The following is a 12,037-nucleotide window of genomic DNA, read 5'->3' on the forward strand; positions in this document are numbered from 1 at the left end:
GTTTTCCATCAGCCAGATGTCTAGATGGGAACATTTCTGTTCAATCTGAATTTTTTTTTTTCTTATTTCTTATTTATATCTACAGAAAGGGATCTGTCAATGCTTTTAAGTTGTTGCATAATTATTGCAAAATTAATTACAAGCTATGAAGACATACAAATAAGCATTTCCTTTCCCTGTGTTAGACTTGCTGCATTTTCTTTTGTATTCAAGCTTCAACCTGCCTGAAGCTGGAAGAAAAAAAAGTGATTTCTGTACATTGGGCTGAATCTTGCAGAGTGATGAAAAATTGTCGTGGTGGCAAGGACTCTCAGCTGCTTTTCATCAATTCAGATTTTGACAGAGCAAGAGAAAATAGGGATATGTGAAGTGAAGGGCCCTTCCCCGAGGATAGCAGCAGGATTCTTGTTTAAACACCAAGTCTCTTGGTTCCCCTCGCTCTGTTTTGGTTGCACATTGCCCCATTTCTCAACAGTTGTCCTTCAAGGAACCACGATTTGTTGGTTTGAAAAATCCAGGGCTGGAGTTACTCACAGGGAGAGGAAGGCATCAGAGGAGACTGTGGTGTATTCATTCAAAATGGGCAATTATGACCAAATATAATCCCAATGTAGATTGTGTAACAATGGTCTATTCTGCTGGTACTAAAAGTGTGCAGAGCCCCACAGAGATCTCCATCACAGAGATGGGAACTCACACAGCAAGGGCAGAATTGATTAAAAGACAAAACCCAAACCAGAACTGGCATGTCCTTGGAGGAGGGGGATGCTTGCTTGGACTTTGAGGAGCTACAAAAGGTACAACTTTAGTTCCAGGTCTGTGCTGGGCTCAGAGGCAGACCCACCTTCCCTTTAGGGTTAGCTGGTACAGTTTCTGCCAAATTCCTTTGTGTTACACCTGCTTTATAGGCATGAGCCAGCAGGGCTGGCATGCATGGATGGGGTGACTGAACAGAACCTGGAAGGAAGCAGTGTCCTGACAGGTGCCTGCAAGCACCCAGGGAAAGCACAGATGCTTTGGTGTCTCTGTATCATCCCAATCTGCTTCTGAATCTGGGGGCTTTGAAAGTACCTGATAGATGCTGAAGAATTGTTATGGCTCTGCTGTCTTTTTTTATTATTAGGGGAGGATGACATTACAGTGGACTCCCTGGTCATTTCACTTAGACTGAAATTAGTATCTTCATCTGCCTAATCAGAAATACCATCCTCTGAAGTACATTATATTTGTGCTGAAACATCCAGTGGATAATCTGAAATACATTGTGGTGTAATAATGCACCAGGCAGGGTGGGTGGGATTCACCTAATTCTGTTCATCTGTAATGTTGGTGACTGCAGCCAAGTGTCTTTGCTCAGATTTGCTCCTAGTGCAGGAGAGAGAATTTCTCATGGAATTAGAAGTCTACATTTTTCAGATGTCTACTTAGTGGTGAAGTTAAAAGAGGCATATTTCTCTCCACTCACACTTCAGGGGTTCTTGTTGTTTTTTTCAGTGGCAGACAGAGGAGTACAGTGTAACTAATAACTTTGTTAAGTCACATGAGTCCCATCTTAGTTATATCTTTCGGTGTTTCCCACTTCCATACTCATGTAGCCTGGAAATGGGTAGTGTGCCAGCAACCTAAAGCTATGGGATGTTCTGGCCAGCAGCTGGTCCTGTAGCTGTTTTGTGGAGGACTCATACACTTTCCTCTCTGTGCAACCTAAAGCCCAAGGTTGTGCAAGTGCAGTGCACCTGAACACACAAATTGGGTTCAGTTCTCTGCTTTTGTCTAGGTGGGTGTAGGAGAGAATATAGTGCACCTTATGAGGAGCTCTAGAAACAAATGTCTCCAGCAGATTCAGCCCTTCCTTCTCTGAGGTTGAACTGTAGCAAACAGGTGATTATGCTGTAGCAGATGCTAGCACTGGTGGTGGTATAAATAGCAAACAGATGGTAAATTGAGGCCTGTTTAATGGCTATTTATGATGTTAAACAGCTGAGGAATCATAGGGCTCTTTTCCTGGAGCAGTGAAAATCCACAGTCTGACCATTTACCTGGCCCTTCATGGCTGTATTGATCAGGAGCATGTAGCATTTTGGAAGCAAGGCAAAAAACATCCAGAGAATAACATCCTGCTTGGATGGCTAAACAACTTTCCTCATGTACCAGTAAGGTACATACACATAGGGATGTGCAGGTTTCCCTCTAATCCAAATCACTGCTTCCCTCTTTTGCTGAGGTGTGGGGAGCATTAATGTTACACAAAAGGCAGGAGATTATGATGAGGTGTGATCTTGGAGGTAAACCTGAGGTGGATAAGAGGAAGCAGGAATTAAATGCAAGTGTCTGAAAGGAAGCTGTTGATGGTTTTGAGTTCTAGGTCTGAACTGTGGAAAATAACCAAAGATTATTTTGGGTTCTGTATTCTGTGTTGCTAGGTCATAATCTTTCCTACCTACCCTGCCATGTCTGTGCATCCCAATCTAAATATGAGAGAGCCCAAATGGGCTGGTACTGCCCATCTGGTGTCTGCTCCTCCTCCTCATCCCTCCCCCACTCTTACTTTCTAAATCCAGATAATTTTTCTCAGAAGAAAATACTTCATATAGTTTATGCCTGTCCGTAGAAATAAAAAGGGTCTGTGAACTGGGAGGAAGCAAAAAGATGTCTGTGCAGTGAGGTATCCTTCATCCATGGAGGAACTCATGCCATACTGACAGGCAGAAATGGAAAACCAAAACCCCTTTTGGACAGTCAGAAAACCTGCACTGATCAAATTGCCTAGCAGGTGATATCAGAATTGAAGGATGACTGCAATGTGTCCATCACAGTCCTTAGCCTTCAGAATTTAGTGTGATTTCTATGCTCTCTTCTTTCTCGTGTACTTGGGTTGTCTTCCACTGGAAGCAAAGATCAGATGTGCAGTTGACTGGCACCAGGTATTGGTTCTGCCAGTAACAGGGACTGGCCTCTCTTGAGAGCCAAAAAGAAGCTCATAGTTCAGTGTTACTCAGCACTTCAAGAACAACTGTACTTACTGCAGTTTGCTCCTTCTTCAACATGCTATCAAAAAGCCATGCAGATAAGGAGATTATAGTCAAAATGTATAGGAATGGGCACACTTGGGTAATGTGTGGCCTGGAAAAACGAGGTGTGGGCTTGCTGAGATGTTGTTTCCCATTTCACCTGCATCAACAACTGCATCAGCTTCTCAGCATTGCTAGAGCTAGTTACATTTTTGGGTTTTAATTCAAGAACTCACTAAAAAAAGAAGCTGCTGCAGAGGTTGGAAGCCTTCTTGATGGGGTGCCAAAAGAGAATTCACCATGGATAAGGGACCATAAAGAAGAGAAAGCTTGGAGAGGTTTTTAAGTGAAACTATCCAGTAGATGGGTGTGATACTGTGCAGAGCATTCAGAGCTGCATAGACATTTTGATCTCAGGTTTCTTTAGGAAGTAAAGTTTTTAGGAAGAGAGACTGAAGAAGGAATTCTCTGTCAAAAAGGTTGGGGTTTTACTGCATTAGTTAGTCTGATAAAAAAACAGAGCTTTTCCCAGCAAGTTCTACCTTGCTTATGGACTTCATTAGATTACTTATATGACAAGTTGGATAAGCATAAACCCACTGCTTCATCCACTGGTTTTATGCACTTAAAAGAAATACTGGAGAATGAAAAGTATAACCTTTACTATAAATGTCTGCTTTGCGAATCTTTCTGTAACCTCCCAAATCCATATATTGTAATTTGTGTGTCCTATTGGTTATTTCATTGCCTTTTTTCTGTTTTTCCTGTGTCTACAGGCTGAACATCTCCCCTGCTCCTGTCTAAGAGTATGTCAAGTTATTCCACATTCAGGGAGGTCATTCTTATAGTGGCACAGCTTTTGAGATCAATTCTGCCACCACAGATCACATCACAATAATTTTGTCTTCAGCAAAGTTCATCTAGGCAAATAAAGTCTTGTTTTACACTTCAGCAGAAGCTGTGCTGAGGATTTTGTTTGCTTTAAGTGAGAATTTTGCTGTCAAGTACACCATGCATCTGAATTATGTATTCACAGCTCCTAAAAGCATCAATGACTGGAGCTCTTAGTCTTCCATAGTTCCTTCCCTGTAGCATTTTAAAGGATATTTCATTGTCACATAATGATAGCATATCTTAGCATCATAGGAAAGTTGGGACATGGTAGTATTCTTGGCAGAGTGGTTATGAAGGTAAAATGGGCTGAGACAGAAATTTCTGCAGAGCACCTCACTCTAGTCTTAGCTTTATTTTCTGTTCTCTGTTCACTTTATTTGGTGTATTGCAAAGAAATCAGTGCTTATAAGTAGGAAACAGTGGTGAACTGCCTCCACATCCCACATGGACATGCAGATTAAGGCTCTGAATCTGCATTTTGGCCTTTTTTACAACAAAGTGATGGAAATCCATGAGCAAAGCAGTGTTTGAGTTACTTAGAATAATCACTTCTTTACCCATGAGCCAGGCTGCAGACAGTCACCCAGCCAGGGGCAGGTTTCAGGGTGACTCTTACAGCCACTTTGTTTCCATGGGTGAACATCTGTCCACATTCTAAAACTTCTGTAACTTCTGTTCTGTAACCCACTACCACCAACAGGGTTTGTTAGGACTATATGGCAAGTGCTTCACAACCAAGAGAGGTCTTCATATATGTTTGTGTGTGTGTGTGTATTTGCTGGTTTATGCATGCATATATATATATATATATATATATATATATATATGTATGTATGTATGTATGCAATATATAGGCTTATACTGGCACATGACATTTACTTCAGGAACACAGGAGAGATCAGTTCCCTGGACTATACACTTACTGTACTGGGGTCTAAAACAAGTCTTACTGTAAAACCTTTTGAAAGAAATAGAAGTTTGGTTTTTGAAGTGTTCCCAAGACATCACAGTAGGAGAACAGGTGAATGGTTGTGTCATCAGTCAAGGTCAAATGAATAATTTCACAAACCTAAAGTTTGAAACAACACAGTTTGAAAAAATAATCCAAACCAATGACTCTGTTATTCTCCTGGCCCCACATGTGTCAGAGGGCATATCAGAAGGGCTCAACTTGCTCTGCTGAGGTCGTGCTGGAGCAGGTACCCCAGAAAGCTTCTCCTGGAGCTGACTCCTGAAAAGGTCTGACCCAGCTGGGGTCAGCAAGCCCACTGGAGTGAGATATAGCCTGGCTGAAGGCTGCATCCACTTAACTCTTTTTTGGCGTGTTGGAGAGATAGGTTGTGGTAGGTTTAAGGTGAGTTTCAAGCAAATAGTTTCCTTTTTATTAAGGAAAATTGCTGGTCTCATGCTGGGAAGGGCACTTGGGTTCACCTGAACCCCATAGCAGATACTAGTTGCCAGCACAGGTGGGGTCAAAGCACATCATTTAAATGTTCCTTTAAACAGGGGTGAGGGTAGTGCACTGAAATAAATAATTAAGAAGATGGAGCTGGTTTAGGGATGAGTGCAAATAGGCAGAAAAACTCCATATCTCTCCAGCCATAGTACCTTAGTGCCAACAAAAGTATTTCTATGTCCCCTCATCTGTAACTCTTATTATTCATCATTTATCTTGAATTAAGTTCTCCCAAAAGCCACTGGTTACTGCCTTTCTGCTCCCCTCTCATTCTAGAGCTCTCTGTTTTATTTTTTTTTTTTTTTCATATTAAAGTTACTAGCAAATAACTTTTGATAAGCAGAAGCAAGTTTTGCAGCTGTCTGTGGCTCCCTGGGCAGGTGACTGCCCTCAACTCCTGCCTGGCAGCTGCAGATAATATGTTGGAAAATGTTTCCTGCACTCACAGGGTCGGGGAAGGATGCTCAGTCCCCCCTCTCTTGACCCACAAGTAGGAACAGATGCTCCTTGCATTGAGGAGATCATGGGAACAGCTGGGAGGTCCCTGTAGTGACCTAAAACAGGGTCTTGCAGGACAGGGTGCCCTCTGTCTTGGGGACTGCTACTGAGGATTTCTCACCTCACCTTGAAGCACACTAACTCCAAATGTCTGCCTCCCTAATATCTGAATTTATTTCCTTGCTGCATCCTTGATTTTAACACCTCCTTCTTTTCCCTCTTGCTAAAAAGGAACAATCTCTTGAAAGCATTGTCATGCTTAATTCCCCAGTGGAAATGGTTGAAGGTGACTTTTCTGAAGTGAACAAGTCTTGCTGCTTGAATTCTGCTTTTCTTAGAATTTTGTTTATGTGTCTTGAAACAGAATGTCAGTAATCACTTTATGTTTTTAAAGGCTATATATTATGAAGCTTTGATAAAGCTTTCATGTACAATTATAATGATAGATTAAAGAATTTGTAGACCTAACTTTTTTTTTTCAGATAGTTAAGATACAGACTGGCATTTTTTTGTTGATTGATTAACACTTGGTTAGCAGTGTGAGTATTTGGAACATTATGAAAACAAAAATTTTGTCATTAATGAATCAGCAGCTGTGATGTAAATTGTTACATTTTTTGGATGAATAGAGGTCCCATCCAAGTCAGAGAGAATTTTAACACTATCTTCAATAAAATCAGAGTTTTATTCTCCTATTGCAAAGGACCTTTAATAACTGCTTATAATCTTGTCATAGACCCTGTTTGAGTGGAACTAATCCCTCAGGGGTTTTATTAAGACAGAATGATGGTGGAGGGAGGGAAGCTTTTAAGTGCTTCTGTTGAAGAGAACTGCCTTTTGAGCAATGTGTGTGCTGTGACAGAAAAATCCTGGTTTGGTGACTGTCTCTAGCTCAGGTGCTACACACTGTTACACACTGCTACACTGGGCACAGCAATCATCATCATTCTGGAGAATCACAGATCATTCTGGAGTCACCATATTAAAAGAATTAGGCAAAGACTGTTTCATGTATGCATGCCCAGGCCTCCTTTCTCTTTCTTAAGGGAATACAAACTAAGAGTAATTTTGTTGTAATCACAGAATGTGCTGTGTTGAAATGGACCCACAAGGAGCATCAAGTGCAATTCCCCCTGCAAGGGACCATTCCCAAGAAACACACAATGTGTCCAAACACTTCTTGAACTTTGTCAGGCTGGTGCTGTGACCACTTCCCTGGGGAGCCTGTTCCAGTGTCCAGCCACCCTCTGTGTGAAGAGCCTTTTTCTAATATCCAACCTGAACCTCCAACCTGAGCCCTTTTTCTAATATCCAACGTGACACCACTTCAGGCCATTCCCTTGGGTCCTGTGTCACTGGTCCTCACAGAGAAGAGATCATTGCTTCTTCTTCCCCTCACACAGAAGTTGTAGGCTCCCCTCAGCTGCTTCTCATACAGTTTCCCCTCAAAGTCCTTCACCATGTCCATAGCACTCCTTTAGGTGCTCTCTAATAATTTACTGTCTTTTTTATAGTGTGGTACCCAAAACTGCACACAATATTCAAGGTGAGACTGCCCCAATGCAGAGCTGGGTAGGACAATCCCCTCCCTTGCCCAGCTGTGATGCTGTGCCTGATGCAGCCCAGGACATGGTTGGTCCTTTGGGCTACCAGGGCACCCTGGTGACTCATGTTCAACTTGCCACTGACCAGGACCCCTAAGTCTCTTTCCGTGGTGCTGCTTTCCAGCATCTCATTCCCCAGTCTGTCCATATATCCAGGGCTGCCATATCCCAGGTGCAGAATCCAGAACTTTCCTTTGTTGAACTTCATAGTGTTGGAGATTGTCCAGCCCTCTGATTTGTTGGAAGTCTCTCTGCCTTTAAAGGAGGCAACAACTGCTCCCAGTTCTGTATCATCTATGAACTTGCTTAGTATCCCTTCCAGTCCTGCATCCAAGTCATTCACAAAGATGTTGAAGAGCACAGGGCCTAAGATAGAGCCCTGCAGAGCCCCACTAGTGACAGGTCATCAGTCTCATGTCATCTGTTCACTGCAACCCTTGTGTCCAACCCCTGAGCCAGTTGCTCACCCATCACATGATGTGTTTATCCAGCTCTGTGCTGGATATTTTGTCCAGAAGGATACTGTGAGAGACAGTAGCATAGGCTGTATGGAGATCCAAGAAGATGATATCAGCTTCCCTGATGACTTCCTTTGATCAACTAGATGGGTTATGTTGTCATTAAAGAAAATCAGGTTTGAAAAGCATGATGCCATGCTGGCTGTGACCAAGGACTGTGTAATAATCAGCTATGTAAACTAGAATATACAAAGGGTCCCTAAGCTTTAGCACAATGTTAAAAGCCAAAGTGTGCAAATACCACTGCAGGTGATATTTGAAGGAGTAGACCCAGATATCAATTTTTTGAGCCTCCTGGGGCTATGATCTGAATATATAGTTTGTACTCTGCATCTCAGAGCAAATCTGTATGCAACAACCTGTGCTTCCAGCCCCCAGAGTGTAGATGTCTGCTGTACTGCTTTTATTTCTGTATGCAGTAGGAAATCCAGCCTCTTTGAACCAGGAGTCAGTTGAGTGACTTTGTTTTTCAGGTCCTCACACAGTTACGAAAACCTGTTCGTGTTGGGCACAGAGCAACTACAGAAATTCAGGGTGGTGACATTTGTGCTGTGAATCAGAACCCACAGTCAAGTTTTCTTACAAGTTTCCTGTCAAAATTTTTGTCACATTGGCCATTACAAGACGCTTCAAAAGCCTCGGGTAATGCACACTTTTGTAAGAGGTTTCTAGGAGAGTGTTTATTGAGCACTTAAAAATCACCTACATAGTTCTTGATAGCATGTAACAAATAGGTAGAGATACTTAGTTTTGTTCAAGACTGCCAGACTACATGTGGTCCTAGGATGGGGGCATGGGAAAAGGAAAGAAGCGTGCAGATATCATTGATAGAGAGCAAAATGAACATTTTTAACCGAAGAATTCATGTTAATGGAAGGAAAGGCTGTCCCAAGCACATTAACAACTCCTAAACTTGGTTCTACCTTTCCCCAGGCTAGACCCAGAAGACTGCAGCAGGCAGCACCCTTTTAAAGGATATTCTGCCTTTTGCTGGATGAGAAATTAAGAAGGGACAGAGGAGTAGCCCTGGCACCTCAAGAGTCTTTGTGGTTTCTGAGTCAGGTAGTGGCAGCCAGATGTCCTCCAGCCTTATCTGCTACCCTTTTATTTAAGACAGGCAAAAATAATTTCTGGAGGGACTTAATTAAATTCCACTAGGTCACAGTCTCTGTGCAACTCATCTTCACTTCTCTTCCACATTTATAGCTGATGAATGTCTACAACCTTCCTCATTACACACAAGGGTTATTTCCAGAGATGCGGCCAGCAGGATACAATTCATAGGACAGCAAGATGAAGCAGAAGGTCTTATGCATAATTCTGCACTGAATATTCTTCATTTCCTGATACTACACCTTTTGTCTTTGTGAGATGGATATAGGCATTCCCTCCTTTGATGTTAGCAGATGACAAGTGTGTATATTAAAATGTTGTCAAGCTGCAGCTCTGAAATGGCATGCCTAAACTGTTGGTAGACAGACAGGAGATGGACTGCAGCAAAGCACACTAGCTTTTCTTGGGCTCTTGCAGCAAGGTTTCTGAATTTATCAAGAAGGTTAAATTTGTACTGCTTAACATGGAAAATAAAATGATGCATTGGAGGGATGGCAGCCTTGCTTTCAAGTGCCCATTAGAGTGTTGTTTGTGAAAAGGATGTGAGTTCTGGGCAGGATACTACTAGAACCAGCTTATTAAATTCATCCACACACCACTTTTGGTAACTCTGGCTTTGCTGGCTTTGGTGCCCAAGGGCAGTCGCCACTGTAGACAACTATATATCTGAGTGATGTTAAAATATCTTTTACAAAAATAAAGCTCAATAACAGCTCAAGAATCTCAGGCCTTTTCTATATTGTACTCTCCTGTCTGTTCTTACAAATGGTATTTTTATCTCTGTTCTGAACTGGATTTCTTTTTCTTTGGCTTTCTATGGCATGTTATCTTTACATTTTCTATTACTGTGTGCATTTTGCCTTTTTCTCTCCCTGTTTCCCTGCTCATCCTCATCCTCAGATCTCTAGCCAGTGATACTGTTGCATTTTCTATGCTTACTTTGCCATTTCCAGCCATTGGTAGAGCTCCAGAATTTCTGTGTTTTAGCTCCAGCAGAGTGGAGCTGTTTCCTCCAGTTGATTGTGAGCTGTAGTGCCCTAACAAGGCATCACTGCATTGTACTGAACTGGACTGGCTGAGCACTGTGCCATCTGTACACAGATCATTACCTTCACAGCCCCTTTTGACAGCAGCTCTTATGGCACCATAGGAAGTGATGACTATTTATATAGGCAGCATATATGGCTCCATGTTGCTGTAGGGATAGGAAAGTGTTCTTTTGCATGCTGGTAGTATGGTGTTGTGGATTTCTTTGGAAGTTTTCACTCCCCAAGCAATAATTTGGTTAGGAACCAGGCTGCCCTCCAGTAGAGCCCTGTGTCAGCCCAGCACCAGGCAGTCTGTAGAGCCTTGGAGGTCTCTGGGCTGTTGCCTCTGAGGTGGAATAACAGCATAAAATGAGAAAGCCATAAAGATATTCATAAAGTAAAATGAGATTTTCATCTTCACATCCTGAGCAAACTGTCTGTATTATGCAAATATCGAAATGGCATCAACAAAACAGATTCTCCTTGTGCTAGAAGCACGTTTTGGCTCTCTTGAGATATTTGATATATTTGATGCATTTGATATCAATATAACTGATACTGCACTGCCCAGAAATTTATCTCAGACTATTCTTAGTCTTCAGCTTGATTGGTCAATCATGCAGAACATCCATGGGAAATATCTATATTTGCCTAAGGGTTTTTTCTTCCCTACCCCTCTGTCTGGTCTAGATGAAATATTTTCACATAGTGGCTTGGGAGTCCAGGATAGAATTGCTTCCCTAAGCAGTATGCTGGGGGATATGACCCTCTTGTTTTTGCCCAGGTAATTCACAGTGTGTTGAACTGAAATGGACTCCAATATTGTGTGATTTCCACAGAAGTTAACCATATTGCTAGATAAAGTGATGCATATATGTCCTTGATTGTATATAACTTTATATATAGCTATATTAGTTATATTATATATTTCTATCTATAAATATCTATTTAATGCATTTAAATAGTTACATCTACATATAAGGTCAATGATTCTTTATGTCTGTAACAGTGCTATTTGGCCCAGGAGTCAAATTCCTAGTCCAGTTGCAGTATGTACAGAGAGCAGATAAGTATAAAGTACACGGCAGAAATTCCATCACAGGAGTTTCTTCATGTACTAATAAAAAGAATGATCTTATTGGGACAGCTTACATAAATAAAATCATCCCACATGTCTCAGGGTTACTAGATAATGCCTGGGGCATGCACACAGAGTGGTCCACCTGGCTTATCTCACATTCAGTTTAACAGGGGGTTATATGTGATTTCAGCAGGAGCAAGGAGCCTTCAGGAAAAGTGTGCTTGTGTCAGCACTCATGTAGTGCAGGGAGGGGCCTAAAGGAAAAGCGCAGGGAAAAAAAATGATGTGTTTTCTTTTTACTCCCCCACAGATTGACCATCTCTGCTGAATGTCCCATGCAGCTTGAAGATTTCCCCATGGATGCACATGCTTGCCCATTAAAATTTGGAAGCTGTAAGTTCTCTTCTGGAATAAGAACACGAAAAATACCATTTTCTGTCTTCTCATGTTCAGAAAGGTCTTGTACAGATCTTTCACCCTCCACTCCAGCCTTCCCCTTTTAACATGGTTCTTTAGCATCCCCATTCTGCTCCCCTTCTGCTACCCTGCTGCTTCTTTCCCATGACTATGCTTTATCTGGGCCTGCTGCTTTTCAACTCATGCCTGCATACTCCATGATAAATGGTGAGTTGCTGGGTGATATGTCTTACCTTATCTTATATATCCACATCAAGTGTAACAGCCACTGTTAGATGGAGTTCTAGATGCAGACAGCTAAATTGATAACTTGGTTTTACGTCTGCAGTAAAACAGCTTTCACTGGCTCAATCAGATTGATATGCAATTGTTATGGTATTTACATGAACCAGACTGCAGTACAATATCTGCATTGCA

General features: G+C 41.9%; 1 protein-coding gene across 1 annotated transcript in view; it reads left to right on the forward strand.

Moving 5' to 3' along the window:
* The window catches only part of GABRA5 (gamma-aminobutyric acid type A receptor subunit alpha5), a 56,429-nt gene that overhangs the window by 16,337 nt on the left and 28,055 nt on the right, over positions 1-12,037 (forward strand). The window contains exon 7 of the mRNA XM_054654467.2: positions 11,514-11,596. Coding sequence (XP_054510442.1) covers positions 11,514-11,596 — 83 coding nt within the window. The remainder of the gene's footprint in view (positions 1-11,513; positions 11,597-12,037) is intronic.

Source organism: Agelaius phoeniceus, chromosome 2, assembly GCF_051311805.1.
Source record: "Agelaius phoeniceus isolate bAgePho1 chromosome 2, bAgePho1.hap1, whole genome shotgun sequence".
Lineage (NCBI taxonomy): Eukaryota > Metazoa > Chordata > Aves > Passeriformes > Icteridae > Agelaius > Agelaius phoeniceus.